At 47.1% G+C, this 21,487-nt stretch overlaps 1 protein-coding gene and 1 long non-coding RNA gene across 12 annotated transcripts; one reads left to right on the forward strand and one right to left on the reverse strand.

Moving 5' to 3' along the window:
* Positions 1-5,312: 5,312 nt before the first annotated feature.
* LOC123115379 (uncharacterized) lies at positions 5,313-6,916 on the forward strand. Its single transcript, XR_006456600.1, has 4 exons — positions 5,313-5,361; positions 5,475-5,674; positions 5,765-5,834; positions 6,187-6,916. It is a non-coding gene; the product is annotated as an uncharacterized lncRNA (long non-coding RNA).
* Positions 6,917-8,812: 1,896 nt separating this feature from the next.
* On the reverse strand, positions 8,813-14,932 carry LOC123110038 (uncharacterized). 11 transcript variants are annotated; one of them, XR_006453116.1, is made up of 6 exons: positions 14,702-14,932; positions 10,723-11,008; positions 10,497-10,635; positions 10,332-10,403; positions 9,391-9,506; positions 8,813-9,122 (listed from the first exon to the last, which is right to left on the reverse strand). XR_006453116.1 is itself a non-coding variant. In XM_044530441.1 (2 exons), exon 2 carries the CDS (start codon positions 12,822-12,824, stop codon positions 12,141-12,143), a length of 684 nt encoding a protein of 227 aa, XP_044386376.1. In that variant the 5' UTR covers positions 12,825-12,854; positions 14,702-14,932; the 3' UTR covers positions 11,940-12,140. The 11 variants fall into 11 exon arrangements, 2 of the variants coding, with proteins under 2 accessions (XP_044386376.1, XP_044386377.1); XR_006453113.1 differs by having other exon boundaries at positions 10,723-11,015; XR_006453117.1 differs by lacking the exons at positions 8,813-9,122; positions 9,391-9,506; positions 10,332-10,403; positions 10,497-10,635; positions 10,723-11,008 and adding exons at positions 11,940-12,854; positions 13,707-13,953; positions 14,077-14,144.
* Between the last annotated feature and the right edge of the window lie 6,555 nt (positions 14,933-21,487).

Genomic DNA, 21,487 nt, shown 5'->3' on the forward strand with positions numbered 1-21,487 from the left:
CTGTAGAACCAAAAAATTGAACATTTCTAGAGACCCATAGTTGTCGCTAATTTTTCTTTTCGTCACAATTGTCGACGGTAGTCTCTCTTGCCCACCTATTCATGACAAACGTGATTTAATCCCACAACTATGAGTTTTATCATCATACTACAATTTTGTGGACTTGTAATGCTCCTAATATATTAAGTGATACGTATTTCATACTGGCAAGTGATGAAGACTCGACTAGATGGCGAGTCGTTCGTCGGTCCGAACTTCCACGGTACTAGCAGCAATAAGAAATTCCGATCGAGCAAAGATACAAGACCGTAATATCAAAAACTGGCGTCGAGTAGATGAATCAACTCCACGCGTAGCAGCGACAAAATCCGTCACGGATCAGCAAAAGCAAACACGATATTTGGTGTCCCCCGACATGGGACTTTTCTGACTTTTATTCAACTCACGATCTAAACAAAACTTCCCCTTTACATCGGCCGTAGCCAACCTTTTATATAGGCATCACACACCCGATCAAACCGTCCCAGGAGCAAAGCAAAATTGATACGGACTCTCTCTCCTAACCATAAACCGAACAGGACTCCTAGTACTACTACGACTCCTCTAAATCTCACGCCTAAGGAAAAGTTCCTTTACCTAACAACCAAGAATTTACTAATTAACTATCCGGCCACGCTGATCACTAGGATCCAAAATATACCTTCACCGTACTATGTCATCTTGGATTTAGAACGCTTCTGTACGTAAACCTCATGTGACCTGGACCGAAATAGCACCGACAATTATCCAGCTTGGCGTACGAAAATTAGGCTTGACTTCTTCAGGCTCTGGTTCTGGTGACGGTATTTTAAGTGCCATTGTACCCATCATCAAAATATTAGAATTTGTAATATGATCAGTTTTTGGTACCGCACTGACGGGCACATCATCCCCTCCTCCTTGAATCAAAACCGTCCTCGGTTTTGCAACAATTTTACTGACCTTCTTCTTCTTCAAGGAAATATTTGTATCCACCTTGATTTCTTCCGCAAACATAGACTGGAGCACACAACGTCTTCCGGCATCCCAAAAGGAGTAAGTGTTGGACCGGCCCTCGTGTGTGGCACGACGGTCATATTGCCATGGTCTTCCCAACAACAAGTGACATGCATCCATTGGCAAGACATCACAAATTATTGTATCTTTATAGTCACCTACTGAAAAATTCACACGCACCTTCTGAGTAACTTTCAGTTTACCAGACTGGTATAACCACTCAATGCGGTGTGGTTGTGGGTGTTTCCATGTAGGTAGCCCCAAAGCTTCCACCAATTCCTTGCTGACCGCGTTGGTGTAGCTTCCTCCATCTATAATCAACTTACAATTGGTGTTATTGACTTTGCACTGAGTCTGAAAAATATTCCAACGCTGTCCCTTATTCTCAATGCGATCCTATTGCACTCGTTGCACCATTAGTGAAGGATACGATTCAGCAGCTTCAAAACTCGCAACCACATTTTCAGCATCCTTAGATTTTTCACTGGAAGTGTCAGAAATTGCCTCTTCATCACTAGCGGATGCATAGCCATCTCTCGTGAGCAACACTCTTTTCTCATTAGGACATTCACGCTTCATATGTCCCTTTCCTCCACACTTGAAACACTCTATGTCACTAGTGCGTCCGGTCGACTGTGCACTAGAATCAACCATCGACAGTCCTGATTTTGAAGCATCCTTCTGCACGGAACCATGCGAACGATTTGACGATGTCGCCCTGGAGCTAGGACTGACATCCTCACTCTTATACTGTGAGCGTCGCCATGTGTTCAAAGTGGTACTGGGAACTGTGTTGACTTGGCTCCGCTTAATCTGTTGCTCCGCACGCACAACTTGGTGCACAAGATCTTGTATGTTGTAGTAGATCACCATCTCAACACGATCCTGCACCTCGATATTTAGCCCGTTAAAGAAACGTGCCATGGTCGCCTCCGGATCCTCCGTTGTCCCTGTACGTATCATAAGCAATTCCATCTCCTTGTAATATTCATCAACACTCATATTACCTTGAGAGAGCCGCTGCAACTTGTTGTACATATCTCTTTTATAGTGCTCAGGAACAAAACGTCGCCTCATGAATTCTTTCATACCTCGCCAAGTCGTCGGCCGATGTCTTGAACGACAAATTTGATTCCACCAAATTAGCGCGTATCCGGTGAACTCAATTCCAGTAAGTTGAACTTTCTTCTCCTCGCCATAATGATGGGCATCAAAAATTTGATCAACACGCATCTCCCACTCCAAATAGCCTTCTGGTTCGCACTTGCCGGAGAACGAAGGGATTGAAATTTTTATGCGCCCAATTCCATCATCCAAAGGCACACGCACAGCTTGACCAACTCGGTCATGCACTCCACCACGAATGGATGTTTCGGGACGAGGCTCATAGTGTCGTGGTCGTGGCGCGTACCCCGCGTGGTCAATGCCATCACCGAAACCATCATCTCCAGCATGGGGGTGTGCCGCCAGACGGCGATCATGCACGCCAGCATATCCGTCGCGAGCTGGTGGTGCATAATACAGTGGAGCAGCCGGAGCAGTCTGTAGTGGTGCAGAAGTCGCTGCCGGCATATTGATGATGTCTGCCAAACCATCGAACCGAGTGATCAGGACATCTATCCTTTTGCCGAGCGCGTCATGACATTGCTTGATGTAGTTGCATGTGTGGTCAAAACCATCCCGAATATTTTGAGGAATATCATCCGCATACACTGGACGCACTATTTCCTCAGAATCAGCAGCAACCTCGTCACCCTTGTCGGCCGAGGTTGACATCTTAATCAACACAGTACCGTGAACAACCTTAGCTCTGAATACCACCTGATGAAGACTCGACTAGATGGCGAGTCGTTCGTCGGTCCGAACTTCCACGGTACTAGCAGCAATAAGAAATTCCGATCGAGCAAAAATACAAGATCGTAATATCAAAAACTGGCGTCGAGTAGATGAATCAACTCCACGCGTAGCAGCGACAAAATCCGTCACGGATCAGCAAAAGCAAACACGATATTTGGTGTCCCCCGACATGGGACTTTTCTGACTTTTATTCAACTCACGATCTAAACAAAACTTCCCCTTTACATCGGCCGTAGCCAGCCTTTTATATAGGCATCACACACCCGATCAAACCGTCCCACGAGCAAAGCAAAATTGATACGGACTCTCTCTCCTAACCATAAACCGAACAGGACTCCTAGTACTACTACGACTCCTCTAAATCTCACGCCTAAGGAAAAGTTCCTTTACCTAACAACCAAGAATTTACTAATTAACTATCCGGCCACGCTGATCACTAGGATCCAAAATATACCTTCACCGTACTATGTCATCTTGGATTTAGAACGCTTCTGTACGTAAACCTCATGTGACCTGGACCGAAATAGCACCGACAATTATCCAGCTTGGCGTACGAAAATTAGGCTTGACTTCTTCAGGCTCTGGTTCTGGTGACGGTATTTTAAGTGCCATTGTACCCATCATCAAAATATTAGAATTTGTAATATGATCAGTTTTTGGTACGGCACTGACGGGCACATCAGCAAGCGTAAAAAACTTAAAGAAATAAAATCTTTTTGTTCCTTCCCTACCTTACCTTATATCCCATCCATTCAAATATTCTGCTCAGCCCACACAATCCTTCCTTTGAATTATCCGCATCTATTTAGCCACATTCCTTTCCTTAATTAGCCCATCTGCTTAATTAGGTCATCTCTTTTCACGTCTGTTGGTTAATTACTGCGCTATATTAACCGGTATGTGCGTACTTAAAATCCCGAGGTGGGACTATTCATCAAGTAGCATGCTTATCTCAGCTGGTTCTCATAGCCCAAAGAAATATAGAAGAGATCTCACGTTCGATTCTCCACAGTAATTGATTTTTTTTTCTTTCTCTAATATCTCAGATAGAAAGCCCACTCGCGTGCACGCAGTCCATAAGGGAAGGCCAATGTTTTTTTCCAGGCCCAAGTAATATGACGATGTTCTTCAGTCAGCATTACTACAGCATGCTCCTCCCTTTACGTTTCTTTTCTGACCGGTTTTTCCTGTTTCTTCTTGGGTTTTGTTTTTGTTTTTTGTTTTTTGTTTTTTCAGCTTTTCTATTTCTTTTTCTTCTTTCTTAATTTTGTTTTTTCGCTTTGAAATTTATTTTATTTTTCAACTTTATTTTTTAAAAGATCATCTTTCGACAATTGTTCAATTTTTCAAAAAATGTTTTGAAATTTGAAAAAATGTTCGTGTTTTATTTTTTTATATAAATTCAAAAAAATTCTGTTTAAAAAATTGTTCTCATTTTGGAAAAATGTTTGAAAGTTTTCTTTTCAAATTTTTGACAATGTTCAGAAAATGTTCCTATTTTAGAAAATTGTCCACGTTTTCATTTTTTTAGGAGTTTAAAAAATGTTCACAAGTTTCTTAAAAATCATGCTTTCAAATATGTTCGTGTTTCTCAATTTTTTTTGGAATTTGAAAAATATTCTCGTTTCAAAAAATTGTTCGTGATTTTCAAAAAATGTTATAGTTTTCCAAAATATTTTTCACAATTTTGAAAAGTGTTTGCGTTTCACGGAACATTCCATTTTTTGAAGAAAAAATTTTGCTTACGAAATTCCTGAACTAATTCGGATCTGCGCAGCGTGTTTTGTTCTTTAAGTTTGATGCTCCAGTATGGTCACATACGGCTCGTTGCTTAGCTGGCAGGTACACGAGATTTATAGTGGTCGATCTTGTGTTCCAATCGTCCGCGGCGCAATTTTCTTTTTTGAGCTACAGCGCGCGTCTCTATCTTCATGGGCCGGCCCAGTCGAAGACACGCATGTGGGAAGCCTCAGCAAATTGACACAGAGAGGCTCACACAGGAGGTCCCAACATTAGTACCACCTCACGTATATGTTTTAAATTCAAATTGAAAGCGTAAATTCGTGAGAAAAAGTGTATTGTGATGATGAACCCACGAAGTCAATCCGTACTTTATTATTAAAAAAATAAGGATAGATTATATATACTTAAAGGGCGGATCGAACGTCGTGGTTCAACCTTCCCCTCGTACGACCCCGCGGTAGAAAAGATCGCACGGGAACACCCGTAGTCGTATCGTTGGGCCACCTCCTTCCCACGATCCATCCACGATCGCCTCTCCCGAGAAGCACAACGATTTTTTTCACCCACACTTCCGATCCTCCCGTTTACAAGGGGAAAAAACAAAAAAGAAACAACCCTACCCACGCATGCACGTTTCCTATGTGATCCCGAACTGCCGCTAGACCAGTCACAATCCACGCACATCTATACATGCACTATCTGCTAGGGCTTCTCCCATGGTGAACGGTGAACCTCTGCCTCTACTCCCGTATTTCGTAACGATCTCAATGATCTCTGAGCTCCATCCCTACAGCGATGGCCATCGCGCTAGCTACATTCATCCCGGATTCCCGGTGCAGGACTGCTCGTCTCGGCTTCGCAGAATCGCAGGCGAGGGCGCCGGTGACGGCTGCCAGCTGCTCCTGGGGCTACTGAAAGGAGCGGCCGGGGCACGTGGTTGATGCTTGAGACAGCTGCGGAGCGGCGTGCGCGAGTGCAGGGCAGGCAGTAGCCAGAGCGGCGGGAGAGGACCTAGGACACGTTGTGTTCATGTAATCATGTTCGTCTCTCCCTTCTGTTCGTCCTCTGTGACTATGTTTTCTTCTTATATCCTGTAGCTCTGACTATGCTTTCCTCTTGCATCCTGTAGCTTTAACAACGACTTGTGCAGATAAAGATGAAAAATCTAGGGGAAGATTTTGGTGAGGAAGAAGAACAAGGTAGTTTATTTCTGGTCAACAAAACAAGTTTGTTCTTACACTTTGACGTTATGATTTGTGATTCTTCACCAACATTGAGAGTACTAATGGGTATAGCATGGTCTTATCAAGAGAAAGGAATACTGTTCTACATGTTATTTTATTAGTGATAATGATACGAAATCACCATGGAATATTAATATAAGATCATAGTACGTACTTTCTTTGCTTGATATATGTATATTACATCTCTATCACTCTATATATATGCTCATGCCATCAAAAGTCTTTATTTCCTAGAAATAGAATAGCTACATTACCACATATTTTATATGTTCGCTTCAAACTGAAGATTCTAATATTTATTTTGCAGGTTTTGACTTTTGAGGTTGCTCCATTCCATAACGTCGAGCTTCATAAAAATGGAGAAGGGACTTCTTGCGGATTCATCATCTATGATCTCACGTGTTACATTTCTCATCCCATTTTTTGTAGAACATATTCAATGAGTTTGACTCTACTACTCTTGGATAAGTGGCAACATTCACAATGTAGTTATACATGAGTTTATCATCATAATTTAAATATGGTTTTCTAATCTTTCACAAGTGCAACAAAACAGATATGATATGCTACTAAGCTTTCCTATTAGACTGTCAATGCTACTTATTGTAGATATATTGCTATACTCTTAAGCTCTCATATTAGAATTTTAACATTCCTTAAGTACTTCCCTTTACTCCCAGCATTCTAGGTATGATGATCAGGGTCAGGTTTCACTGATTAACTGATGGATTTGTGCAAATATTTTGAGATCAACTGAAACTTAAATTCAACTTCTTGATTTCCCAATTTAGTGAACCAGATCAAAGAGTTGTGTAGCCATTAGGTGGACAGCTTCACACTGGTGTAAGTATTCATGACGCTGTAATATAATACTTCTTTGCCTTCTACTTATATTTGCTACTGTAAAGGATAAACCATCTATCTTGGTGTGTCATTTTTTTAGGGAAGGTGTATCATTGTTGTATTGTGTAAATTGTAACCAAGCACATGAAAGATTTGGTAAATGGTTCTGTTGGTCAAAAGTCATTATTCATGTTTCAAGGTCCCCCGTAAGTATTGAAGCTGGGAGGACATGAAGCAGACTTTTGCCTTAGGTACTCCCTCCATGGAATATAACGCCCCTGACTTTGCTTATGCGACTTTGATCATTTTTCTATACAAAAGTTCATGGGTTGGACACATATAAATTGTATTGTATTATTTTTCTTGCAAAGCAATTTTATTTCATATATTTTATACTAATTTTGTAGACCTACAATAATTGATAATAATTGTTAAAGTCGTGCGATGAAAATCCAAAAAAGTCAAGCGCGTCTTACATGTTGGGTAGGAGGGAGTATTAGAAAGGAGGCAAAGAAAATGGGCATGGACAAGAGTCAGATTGCTTCAGTATAGATCTTGTCTGCGACGCGAAGAAAATGGTATGACACGGACAAGGAAACGAATTGTCAAAGTAATAGAGTTGTCACTTAAGTTTCAGATTCAATTTTAATCTTTGAAAGTAGTCATCTAAAAAATTTATTCCTAAAACTTAGAGCTCATGGAACTTCTATGATACGCCTAAATAAATAATATATTCGCCATAACCAAACTGATCAGATTGTCTTGTACTTCAAAGTAAAGCACATCAAATATTGATAGTGAAATGATTTGATCGGTAGCATCTCTCCCGTGGCAACGCACGGGTATTCGTCTAGTATATATATATATATATATATATATATATATATATATATATATATATATATATATATATATATATATATATTAGTAAAAATGCCCGTGCGTTGCAACGGGGTGTATACATTTTAATGGTTCAATCATCTATCATCTATTCTATTATAATATACTATGCTCCCTAATTTTAGAGACCTCTCATTCAATTGAGGTGTCAATCTTGGATTTGGTTCATGATTTTGACTTGTTCAACAATTTCTCAAAGAGTTCTCTCATTCAGATAAGATATTCAACATTTGATATAATTTATGATTTTGAGTGGGTCAATAATTTTTCAAGAAGCTCTTTCATTTAGTTAAGGTATACTCAATATTAGATTTAATTTATGATTTTGAATAGGTCAATAATTTCTGAAATTATAACAATGCCGGTACGTTGCAACGGGAGAATAAAACTCCCTATCCCAATAAGCATACCTACAATATCCTTTCATTTGTGTCTTCTATTTTTGACATATATTTCAACACAATAGCCTGCCTGTGTTGCCACTTATCCTCCATTAAGTCCTCGACAACAGTGATCGCGCCCTTGACAACGGTGGTCGTGTTGTTTACCTGATCAAAACATGTTGGAACATGGTTGATTCCAGAGTGGTAAGGTCAACCATTGCATGACACAATTGTCCTTAAACCGTGCAATGGAATGTTTAAAACTTAAAAAAATTAATCTCGTCGAGCTAGATATGAGATTCGCCCTCTATGAGCTAGTCCTTCACCTCGTCTAACTAAAAAAAACTAATCTCGTCGAGCTGGATTTGAGGGTTGCACTCTGTGAACTACTCCCGCGCCTAGTCTATACACCTATCTACTCCTGCACCAAGTCCATATTACCATATACCGCCCCCATACTTCTGCTTGCTTTTGACTCATAATGTTGTGGAGTTGTTTCATGGAGGGAGGGTGAGTCATGCGCGTGTCCCCGCATGCCTCTTAAGTACTTCGCTACGAAGCAAACGTCATATTTTTCTTCCATTTCCATTAATACAACTGAGGATGTGTTTGCTACAAATAGTACACAAATGTTCATCTATAACATCCCCTTCAACTATATATACTACAATGATTGCACCTTAGCTAAAAATATATTATCAAATTCTACATAAAAATAGTTGACCAGCACAAAGGTAAGAAACTTTGCAACAACTAAAAAGAGACAATTCACATGAAGACTCTTTTGCCCATAAAAGAACAAATATATTGATGGTGGCCTTATTCTTGGAGAATTTCTTTAATTACTTGAGAGACCAAAGTTACATAGTGTCAGGAATTCCTTTTCAGTATCTACATACTTTCTCCACATAGCCTTGTACTGGTTGAAAGCAACATCAAGCCATGGTTCATGTTTTCATTAAATTGTATCACCACGGATCACCCAGGTTCGATGCTTGGATTATACCCAAGGCCCATCTCATGCCATGGATTTATCAAGCGGCTTAGTATTGCCAAAGAATGCCATCAGCCCTGATGGTAGAACAGATGCTGGATCACCGAATGCCCCATCCTCATTCTGCCATTAGAATAGTGTCATTCACATAAACATGTCATCTGTACAAATTTCCCTATGAACTTAAAAGATGAGAAAAGTGCAACCTGACAATTATGCATATGAATGGTCTATGCTTATGAGACAATAAAATTACAAAGATGAGTAATAAACTGCTAGTAGAAATATTCGGTCTTCAGTCAGTTTGTAAGTCCTATATGGAAGGACCTGTACTCCTTCATTGCAAGACAAGAAATAAGGATCTAAGTAGTAGCATATGTGTAGTGCATACACTTTGTTGTCTGTTCTTTCTCTGTTCCAAACTTTCACCCCCGCGAGCAAAAAGTATTTCACTGCCTTACCCCAGTAGTTCAGTGCAAACATTTGCTGCTCGTTCGTGATTGCAACCTGAACAGAGTAAGAAAATTGTCAATTCAGTACATGGATGGATCGATGGGAACACACTATCTAGTGAAATGAACAAGTAATCACATTAGCAAGCATATGTGTACTGAAATTGTAAAAACATAGCATCTAGTACATCTGTGCATATACATAAGAAACAATTCCAGAGAAAAGAAAATTGATCCGGTCAAGTGATCTTTGGATATTTCAGTATCGACATACACCAATTTGGTATTAAACCCCAAGCGGTGTACATCATCCCGACGCACGGGTGTGCTACGGCCAATATAATTACTGTTGGAAGACCATACATTCACAGGCAAACGGTTAAAGATCTGGCACTCACAATGTGTCCTTGCTGATAGTAACTGAACCAAATGAAACGTCCAGATTCTTCCATGGACAAGTAAATTAAGCAAAAAAAGTCTATGTAATACTTGATGCCGTAAGCATGGGTTCGGGAAGTTGACTCATATGTTCAGAATAGGAACTACAGAGCGTGCAAACAGCTAGCTGAGCTAAGCTCCTCGACACACAAGTTGGTTTGATGAGGTTGAACGGGGTCTGGAGGAGGAGGGCCACGGAGTGGAGTTAAAAAAATTATGATATAAAAACCCACTTTATTCCAACCCCTTCGTTTACACATATAAAATATATACATTTAGATACATCGATTAAATGTTAATTCAATGTTGTCACAAACACACAGTTGGCTCCATGTAACCACTACAGGCTCCAGTTCCGTTCCGTTTCGTTGATATTTATTTTCTTACAATCAGTACCCATACTTACTGGTTGTTTCACATGTTTTGCATAATTGATACTTACTGGTTGGTCTGATGGTCTGAAAAGTCTGGGTTCAGCATAAACACTTGTGAATGGGAATGTCTCATTTGTTTTCTGCTCCATCAGAAATACAATGGAAAATGCAGTCAATACACATGCATGTTTTGTTGATGCAAGTGTAGCATGTGAAATAACACTACGGCTTACCTCCCTGTAGTTAACTGTGATATATAGACTTTCATAGAAATGCCCTGATTCTAATTATGATATCCACCTATTGGCCGATTCAATAGATTGTGTAGCTTCATGGTTTAAAGATTGTCCCGGCCAGTATGTCTCTCCTGATCTGTGTGCATAATCAGAGAAGGGATGGTGTCAATTGATTTTCTGGGCGCCTTGTTGAACACTGCAAGATTAAGATTAGAAATTCTACCTTTAAGTTCATCCGTACGTCTCCTCCTCACGTCGTACCAGGAGGTTCTCCTCCGCCTCGTTCCGCCTGCAGGCGGCAGTGGTCGCCTCGATGGCTGCCGAGGTGCGCCTGCGGTGGGGAACCCTAGGTAGCAGGAGAAGATCTGGGAAAGGATCGGAGAGAGATCTGCGCGCCATCCCACCAGATCCGGCGAGATCCAGCAGGTCCTCATCGACCGCGCCACCATAAGCCGCCGCCGGTCTCGTCTGCGTCGTGGGCGACGCCCCGGTCCTTCCCGCTCGCCCACCTGTCCACTAAAAAGAATTGCGGGTTGAATGCTGAAAAATGCAGGCTTCTTTTCGTAAGAGCGAAACGTTTTTTCGATATCCACTTAAAAAGGGACTGCGGTTTGAATATCAAAAAAACACAAGGACTTTTCTGAAAAACGCGATAAGGCAAATAGCTAGACTTTGCGGACATGGAAAACAATAATAATGTAAGCACCTTTTTCCTTTCTTTCATGTTTTCTCCTCCTTAATTTGTTCATGTCCACCAGGGAGGCTCATTTTTTCTTTCCTAGGTTATATAATGTGATGATGATGCAGAAAGTTGACAGTCTTAGCAAGCTGCCGGATCACCTTCTACTCAACATATTGGAGAGGGTTGAAACACTAGATGCCTTGAGAGCCTGCATCCTGTCTAACAGGATGCTCAAGCTTCCCCCCATGATGTCGCTACTTGATATAGATATTGGTTACTCAAGCCCGATGTCGACACCTTTAATCGTATTTTTCACTACAACATTGTTGTGGCTGCTATCACGGACACGATACTTGGTGCAAGGAAACCCGAGATCCCCATCCGCAAGCTGTTTGAGGCATGATGAGTGTCTCTCCATCAGCCAAGTCGTCGCCCGCACCATGGCGACCCAGAAGAAGCTCGACATCGCTGAGTTTGTCGTCCTCACGGAGAAGACTAGTTGGAGAGGCACTCAACATGATCTCCTCTCCTTTGCCAAACGGTTCAATACTTAGTTTGGTGATTGCTCACTTGTGTTTGCTGTTCTCACGCACCTGTGGCTGCGCAATTTGAGGTTTGGTCAACTGGACATCCACAACATGCTCAACACCTGCAAGCGCTTGGAATCTCTGCGTCTCACCCATTGTGACGCAGGGGTCTGCTCCGTGCTTCAAGTACAACATGCTCAACTTGTTGCGCTCCACATCGACTATGGGGAATTTGAAGCCATCCAACTCAACTGTTTACCGAAACTCCAACGTGTCAAATATGTTGCTACAGATTGCGAATCTGGATAATCTTCCTCAAGGATGGAGTATTTAACCAAAAACTACCACATTTCATGGAAACGTGGCCAGAAACTACCACTTTACGATTTTGTGTGGAAAACTACCACTTTTTACCTAATCAGTGGCAAAAAACTACCAAGTCGTGGAACCGCCCGCTTCACTGCGGTTAATCACGTTTCTGCCAGGCCGGGCCCATAGTTCAGGTGCCAGCGTGGCCAACAGGTGCAGCCGGAGCCGCACTTCGCCGCAGGTGCAGCCGCGGAAACCTCTCGCCGCTGGAGCCGCCGCCCTTGGCCGCGGGTGTCGCCTGCCGCCCTTCGCCCCTGGAGCCGCTCGCCGCGGCAGCCGCGGGTCGTCGCTGGAGCCGCCACCGCTGCCCTTCGCCGCTGGAGCCACGGGTCGCCGCTGGAGCCGCCACCGCTGCCCTTCGCCGCTGGAGCCACGGGTCGCCGCTGGAGCCGCCAGACTACGGGTCGCCGCTGGAGCCGCCCGCCCCGCGCCCTTCGCCACCGGAGCTGCCCCGCCTCCCGCCACGCCTCGAGGAGTCACCTGCTCGGTGGAGGGTGGAATCCGCAGCCTCTGCTCCTCGCCGCTCCCCGCATGGAGCGCCCTAACGGCGCCGCGGACGCCGACGAGCACAAATGGGTCAATGGCGACCGGACGGTGGCTTGGGGCCTCCCTGCGGCGTGACCTGCAGGCACGGCGAGCGACCAGGCGGCGGCCTGGGGCCTGCCCGCGGCGGATCTCGGGCGGCAGTGCTCCGGTCAATGTTGTTAGGTTTAATCTTGATATTTGTAGGGAGTACCTAGAACTCATTTAGATGAGACGTAATTTGGTCTTATTCACCTGGAAAACAAGAACGGATACAGCCCATGTCAGCACACATGCATCTTATAGCACCACATCCAACGGTTATAAATGATGAATGAGACCAAATTAAATCTCATCTAGATGAGTTCTAGCAAAACTGATATTTGTATCTGAATATTTGTTTTGAGTCCTGCATGTAACTTAGATGGTCTAGGGATCGAGTAGAGAGTCCTGTCAAGTTTCAGGGAAGGTGTGCGAAGGAGGCGAGATGTCGCGCTGTCGTGCGATGCGGCGAGTATGGAAAGATGCCGATGCGGCGTGAAGCCGTGGTGCTGCGTGAAGCGGCAAGTCGCACAAGAGGCTGGAGCGTGACAGGTTGAGCCGGCTCATCCGGTCAACTCTTGTAGTGATAAGTGTATGCGTTCGGTTTAGGTAGTTAGTTGCATGCAGATAGTTGCTAGCTTCATGCGTGAGTTAGTTGGGATGAGAAAAGGTCCCAGTGGGCTACGTCGTGTGGCCGTTGAGAGTGTGCGTGCATGGAGATCGTGCCATTAGTGGGGCTGCCGAGAGCAGTGGCTGGTTCGTGTGTGCATAGTCCCTTGTATAAATAGTGCTTTGATTAATGAGAATGAAGCCGTGAGGGCTCTGGTAGAAAAAATGTAGTCTCTCGTGTGAACCAACGAGCTGACCTCTTGGCAAAGCTAGTAGTCGGTTTCTCCCTTGGTTGTGTGCGTGAGCGTGTGCGTGTGTTCCTGAGAGAAGATAGAAAGAAGAGAGAGAGAGAGTTGTGTGAGGCAGCTCAAGGTAGAAGAAGAAGCGGCGCTGCGAGCAAACATGGAGCAAACATCATCAAGGTGAGAGGGCAGCTCTGGTCTGCCATGACCTTACCAAGGACGCATGGAGCAAACATCATCAAGATGAGAGGGCAGCTCTTCCCGACCTGCACAAGCAGGTCACGCATGCTGCCGGGCACAGGTTGGACTTCATGATGTCCTCGAGCAGTGCAAGAACCTCAAGGCTCAGCTCGTCTGACGGAAGGATATCCTCGGCAGCCTCGGCTACCATCACCAGGTGGCTGCTCCACAGGAGAGCAAGAAAGAGCAGCACCCCCATCACCTTACGTGCAGGCATCTTGCTGCGAGTCATTGTGTGTTGAGTGTGAGAGAGTTGTATGCTAGCTGTGTGTTTGGGAGTGGTACTGTGTGGGCGTGCTCTTTATAGAATATGAGGAGTGAATGATTGTGACAAAGAAACTTACTTTCTGATTGTGTCCTCCACGATGCACATGTGCTCTTCTTCTTCATATATACTTACTATCTTCTTTGACTGTGTCCGTGTGGTAATTAACCTTGTATGAATTTTAGTTACTATTGGCCACCATTTAAAAATCCCAGTTCCCAAACAGCCCAGCCCAACCCAGCCAGTGGAAACATACATACATACATATTTTCATTAATCAAACAAACAAATCTCTAAATTGATCAAAGGTAATTCAGTGCATTGCATGAAATCAAAGGTAACTCATTTATAGCGTATGTGGTTTCGGCATCGGCGTGATTACAAGAACATTAAGATGAAGAAGAAGTGGGAGTGGGACTCAAAACCCTCCTTCGATCGACCCATCCGATAGAAGCATGCATGGCAGAAGCGACTAGCTAGTTGTAGCAAATTAGAATCGACAAAAAAAAAATTGCATCAAGTTGGGCAACATCAAAAGCTTAATCTAAAAATCATGAGGTTGGTTTGTACGGGTCATCTCGATCTAATCTAAACAAAACAAACAAACAAAAAACCATGGCCAAAGTCTAAAAGGAACGGTCTCGCGAACAAACCGAGTTATCAAGTTGGCACGATCGAACCACGACGCCATGAACAAACCTTACCTGGTCTAAAGAGCTAGCTCCTTTAACTTGGAAGGCCAAGCACATGGCATGCCCTCCCTCCCTCCCTGATCACTATCTTACTTACTTGGGAAGAAGAGCTTTGCTCTCCTCCGTCTTGTTATTGCGAGAGGAGAGGAGGGAGCGTCTTAGCTAGGTTTCCCTAGAGATATAGTATAAGTGAGCGAGGGCCAAGAGAGAGAGAGAGCGGAGGCTCGGTGGTCACGGCTCCTACTGGATGCAGTTAGCTTTGGCTCGGATCGGGTGCCTACCAGTACATGTACCTAGCTAGCGCTCAATGGTCGACCCGCTGAGACCGAACATGATTCTTGGATCCAACGACGCACAACCCATCACAACAAGCACACGATCCCGGTACACTCCATCCATTGGTCTAAAGTGTTCTTTCCTTGCGTTCAAAAAAAAGTGTTCCTTTCTTTCCTCCAGGTAGAGTAATGATTTCCGGTTCGTTGAGGCGTCACGTCAAACCCAAGAGTCCTCACCTGCTTCGTTTCTTCGTACGTTTCGGACAGTAAGGTCATCTCTAACACATTCCGTAAAAGGGCCGAACCCGTAAAATTCCAGCGAGCATACGAGTTTGACCCGTTTTCCTTGTTAGAACAGACACCATATCTCGTACCCGACCCGTAAAAAGTTAAAAAAGACCCTCTCCATCCCTATTTCTGTGGTTTCACCGTTCAGATACAGGTCAAACTCTATCCACCGCCGCGATTCCCCTCCCCCTCCGCCCCAATTTCTCGCCGCCGGCAAGCCTAAAAAAAGCCCTAACGACCCTTCCCGACCCATGGACGGCTACGGAAGTTGTTTGGATGACGCGGAGCGCCGCCGCACACAAGCGGGGAACACAGAAGTGCCTCAACTATGGGAGCCGGCCGCCGCCAGCTTTCGAACGCCACGAGCTCGCAGTCCGCCGCCGGCGAGCCTAAAGCCCTAGCGACCCTTCCCGACTCATGAACGGCTACGGAAGTGGGAGGGAGGACGTGGAGCGCCGCCGCCGCCGCACCCAAGCGGGGGACGCAAAAGTGCCTCAACTATGGGAGCCGGCCACTGCCGACTTTCGAACGCCACGAGCTCGCGGTCCGCCGCGGGCGAGCCTAAAAAAAGCCCTAACGACCCTTCCCGACACATGGACGACTACGAAAGTGGTGGAGATGACGCGGAGCGCCGCCGCCGCCGCACGCAAGCGGGGGACGTAGAAGTGCCTCTACTATGGGAGCCGGCCGCCACCGCCTTTCGAACGCCACAAGCTTGCAGTCTGCCACCGGCGAGCCTAAAAAAAGCCCTAGCGACCCTTCCCAACTCATGATGACGCGGAGCGCCTCCGCTGTCGCACGCAAGCGGGGGACGCAAAAGTGCCTCAACTATGGGAACCGGCCACCGCCGACTTTCGAACGCCACGAGCTCGCGGTCCGCCGCCGGCGAGCCTAAAAAAGCCCTAACGACCCTTCCCGACTCATGGACGGCGACGGAAGTGGTGGAGATGACGCGGAGCGCCACCGCCACCGCACGCAAGCGGGGGACGCAGAAGTCCTTCTACTATGGGAGCCGGCGGCCGCCGCCTTTCGAACGCCATGAGTTGGCGGTCCAACGCCAGCGAGCCTAAAAAAGCCCTAGTGACCCTTCCCGACTCATGGATGGCTATGGAACTGGTGGGGATGATGCGGAGCGCCGCACGTAAGCGGCGGACGCAGAAGTGCCTCAATTATGGGCGCCGGCTGCCGCCGGCTTTCGAACGCCACGAGCTCGCTGTCCGCCGCCGGCGAGTCTAAAAAAAGCCATAGCAACCCTTCCCGACTAATGGACGGCTACGGAAGTGGTGGGGATGACGCGGAGCGCCGCCGCCACACGCAAGCGAGGGACGCAAAAGTGCCTCAACTATGGGACCCGGCCGCCGCCGGCTTTCGAACGCCACGAGCTCGTGGTTCGCCGCCGGCGAGCCTAAAAAAGCCCTAGCGACCCTTCCCGACCCATGACGGCTACGGAAGTGGTGGGGAGTACGCGGAGCGCCGCCGCCGCCGCATCCAAGCGGGGGACGCAGGAGTGCCTCAACTATGGGAGCCGGCTGCCACCGGCTTTCGAACGCCACGAGCTCGCGGTCCCCTACTACCGAGCCTAAAAAAAGCCCTAGTGACCCTTCCCGACTCATGGACGGCTACGGAAGTGGTAGGGATGACGCGGAGCGCTGCCGCACGCAAGCAGGGGTCGCAGAAGTGCCTCAACTATGGGAGCCAGCCGCCGCCGGCTTTCAAACGCCATGAGCAAATGATCCGCCGCCGGCGAGCCTAAAAAAAGACCTAGCTACCCTTCCCGACCCATGGACGGCTATAGAAGTTGTGGGAATGACGCGGAGCGCCGCCGCCGCCGCACGCAAGCGGGGGACGCAGAAGTGCCTCAACTATGGGAGCCGGCCGCCGCCGGCTTTGGAACGCCACGAGCTCGTGGTCCGCCACTGGTGAGCCAAAAAAATCCCTATCGACTCTGCCCAGCCAATGGACGGCTACGGAAGTGGTGGCGATGAGGTGGAGCGTCGCCGTTGCCGCACGCAAGCGGGGGACGTAGAAGTGCCTCAACTATGGGAGCCGGCCGCCGCTGGCTTGCGAACGCCACAAGCTTGCTGTCCGCCGCCAGTGATCCTAAAAAAAGCCCTAGTGACCCTTCCCGACCCATAGAAGGCTATGGAAGTGGTGGGGATGAGGCAGAGCGCCGCCGCCACTGCACTCAAGCAGGGGATGCAGAAGTGCCTCAACTATTGGAGCCCGCCGGCGGCAGCTTTCGAACGCCACGAACTCGCGGTCCGCCGCTTGCGAGCCTAAAAACGCCCTAGCCACCCTGCCTGACCCATGCACGGGTACAGAAGTGGTGGGGATGACGCGGAGCGTCGCCGCCGCCGCACGCAAGCGGGGGACGCAGAAGTGCCTCAACTATTGGAGCCGGCCGCCACCGGCTTTTAAACGCCATGAGCTCGCGGTCCACCGGCGGTGAGCCTAAAAAAACCCTAGAGAACCCTCCCGACCCTTGGACGGCTACGGAAGTGGTGGGGATGACGCAGAGCGCCGCCGCCGCCGCATGCAAGCGGGGGACGCAAAACCGCCTCAACTGTGGGAGCCGGTTGCCGCCGGCTTTCGAACGCCCCGAGCGCATGATCTGCCGTCGTTGAGCGTAAAAAAACCCCTAGCAACCCTTTCCGACCCATGGACGGCTGCAGAAGTGGTGGGGATGATGCGGAGCACCGCCCCCATCGCATGAAAGCAGGGGACGCATAAGTGCCTCAAGTATGGGATGCGGACACCGCCGGCTTTCGAACACCACGAGCTCGCGGTCCGCTGCGGGCGAGCCTAAAAAAAACCTAGCGAATCTTCCCGACCCATGGACGGCTATAGAAGTGATGGGGATGACACGGAGCGCCGCCGTCGCCGCACGCAAGCAGGGGACGCAGAAGTGCCTCAACTATGGGAGCCAGCCACCGCCGGGTTTCGAACGCCACGAGCTCGTAGTCTGCCGTCGCGCTTCCTCCAGCTCCTCTGCCGCGGGGAGCTTGTCCGCGGGCGCCTTGACCTCGCGGCTCACTCCAATCAAGAGAGAGTCGGAGGAGCTCGGGCCGCTCACTGTCAAGCTCGAGGCCGACGCAGACCCACCGCATCGGGGCGTCATTGGCCCCGAAGACTACCTCCCCCCGGGGGGCAGGAGGACCAGCTTGAGCGCTCCATCAGGGAGCGCTCGGCAAGGGAGGAGGAGATCTTCCTCGAGCAGGGCGTCACAGGCGCACGTGCCGAACGAGGCGGACCTGTGCGTGAGGAAGGCCGAGCAGGCCAAGATCTGGACCGACCTCGACTCCAACGAGGACTAAGCTCCTCCGTCGCGTCGTCACCGCCGCACCCGTTGATTTTGGTAGCCTAGGCTCGGGTATGCTGCTCGGTGAAGGAAATATGCCCTAGAGGCAATAATAAAGTTATTATTTATTTCCTTATATCATGATAAATGTTTATTATTCATGCTAGAATTGTATTAACCGGAAACATAATACATGTGTGAATACATAGACAAACATAGTGTCACTAGTATGCCTCTACTTGACTAGCTCGTTTATCAAAGATGGTTATGTTTTCCTAGCCATGGACAAAAGAGTTGTCATTTGATTAACGGGATTACATCATTAGGAGAATGATGTGATTGACTTGACCCATTCCGTTAGCCTAGCACTTGATCGTTTAGTATGTTGCTATTGCTTTCTTCATGACTTATACATGTTCCTATGACTATGAGATTATGCAACTCCCGTTTACCGGAGGAACACTTTGGGTGCTACCAAACGTCACAACGTAACTGGGTGATTATAAAGGAGTACTACAGGTGTCTCCGAAGGTACATGTTGGGTTGGCGTATTTCGAGATTAGGATTTGTCACTCCGATTGTCGGAGAGGTATCTCTGGGCCCTCTCGGTAATGCACATCACTATAAGCCTTGCAAGCAATGTGACTAATGAGTTAGTTGCAGGATGATGCATTACGTAACGAGAAAAGAGACTTGCCGGTAACGAGATTGAACTAGGTATTGGATACCGACGATCGAATCTCGGGCAAGTAACATACCGATGACAAAGGGAACAACGTATGTTGTTATGCGGTTTGACCGATAAAGATCTTCGTAGAATATGTGGGAGCCAATATGGGCATCCAGGTCCCGCTATTGGTTATTGACCGGAAACGTGTTTCGGTCATGTCTACATAGTTCTCGAACCCGTAGGGTCCGCACGCTTAAGGTTTCGATGACAGTTATATTATGAGTTTATGAGTTTTGATGTACCGAAGGAGTTCGGAGTCCCGGATGAGATCAGGGACATGACGAGGAGTCTCGAAATGTTCGAGATGTAAAGATCGATATATTGGATGACTATATTCGGAGTTCGGAAAGGTTCCAAGTGATTCGGGTATTTTTCGGAGTACCGGAGAGTTACGGGAATTTGCCGGGGAGTATATGGGCCTTATTGGGCCATACGGGAATAGAGGAGAGAGGCCGAAAGGAAGGAGGCGCGCAGCCTCCCTCTGGTCCGAATTGGACAAGGGGTGCGGCCCCCCTTTCCTTCCTCCTCTCCCCTCTTTCCCCCTCTCTCCTACTCCAACAAGGAAGGAGGGAGTCCTACTCCCGGTGGGAGTAGGACTCCCCTTGGCGCGCCTCTCCCTGGCCGGCCGCCTCCTCCCCTTTCTCCTTTATATACGGGGGTAGGGGGCACCCCATGGAGCACAAGTTGATCTACGGATCGTTCCTTAGCCGTGTGCGGTGCCCCCTTCCACCATATTCCACCTCGGTCATATCGTCGCGGAGTTTAGGCGAAGCCCTGCGCCGATAGAACATCATCATCGTCACCACGCCGTTGTGCTGACGGAACTCATCTCCGGAGCCTTTGCTGGATCGGAGGACCGGAGATCGTCATCGAGCTGAACGTGTGCTGAACTCGGAGGCCCCGTACGTTCGGTGCTTGGATCGGTCGGATCGTGAAGACGTACGACTACATCAACCGCGTTGTGCTAACGCTTCCGCTTACGGTCTACGAGGGTACGTGGACGAACACTCTCCCCTCTCGTTGCTATATCATCATCATGATCTTGCGTGTGCATAGGAATATTTTTGAAATTACTACGTTCCCCAATAGTGGCATCCGAGCCTAGGTTTTATGCGTTGATGTTATATGCACGAGTAGAACACAAGTGAGTTGTGGGCGATACAAGTCATACTGCTTACCAGCATGTCATACTTGGGTTCGGCGGTATTGTTGAATGAAGCGGCCCGGACCGACATTACGCGTACGCTTACGCGAGACTGGTTTTACCGCCGTGCTTTGCACACAGGTGACTAGTGGGTGTCTGTTTCTCCAATTTTAGTTGAACCGAGTGTGGCTACGCCCGGTCCTTGCGAAGGTTAAAACAACACTAACTTGACGAACTATCGTTGTGGTTTTGATGCGTAGGTAAGAACGGTTCTTGCTCAGCCCGTAGCAGCCACGTAAAATTTGCAACAACAAAGTAGAGGACGTCTAACTTGTTTTTGCAGGGCATGTTGTGATGTGATATGGTCAAGACGTGATGAGATATAAGTTGTTGTATGAGATGATCATGTTTTGTTGAAGTTATCGGCAACTGGCAGAAGCCCTATGGTTGTCTCTTTGTTGCATAAGATGCAAGTACCAAATAATTGCTTTACTTTATCGCTATGCGATAGCAATAGTTGCAAGAGCAATAGTTGGCGAGACGACCATGTGACGACACATTGATATAGATCAAGATGATGAAGATCATGGTGTCATGCCGGTAACGATAGAGATCATGACAGTACTTTGGAGATGGAGATCAAAGGCGCAAGATGATCATGGCCATATCATGTCACATATTTTGATTGCATATGATGTTTATCTGTTATACATCTTATTCTGTTTTGTTTGACGGTAGCATTTTAAGATGATCTCTCACTAATTATCCAGAAGTGTTCTCCCTGAGTATGCACCGTTGCGAAAGTTCTTCGTGCTGAGACACCACGTGATGATCGGGTGTGATAGGCTCTACGTTCAAATACAACGGGTGCAAAACAGTTGCACACGCGGAATACTCAGGTTAAACTTGACGAGCCTAGCATATACAGATATGGCCTCGGAACATGGAGACCGAAAGGTCGAGCGTGAATCATATAGTAGATATGATCAACATAGTGATGTTCACCATTGAAAACTACTCCATCTCACGTGATGATCGGTCATGGTGTAGTTGATATGGATCA

The sequence above is a fragment of the Triticum aestivum genome, chromosome 5B, assembly GCF_018294505.1.
Source record: "Triticum aestivum cultivar Chinese Spring chromosome 5B, IWGSC CS RefSeq v2.1, whole genome shotgun sequence".
NCBI lineage: Eukaryota > Viridiplantae > Streptophyta > Magnoliopsida > Poales > Poaceae > Triticum > Triticum aestivum.

Coding starts and splice junctions, on each gene's coding strand:
- LOC123110038 (XM_044530441.1), bottom strand. CDS start 12,824: ATGAGTTCTAGGTACTCCCTACAAATATCAAGATTAAACCTAACAACA.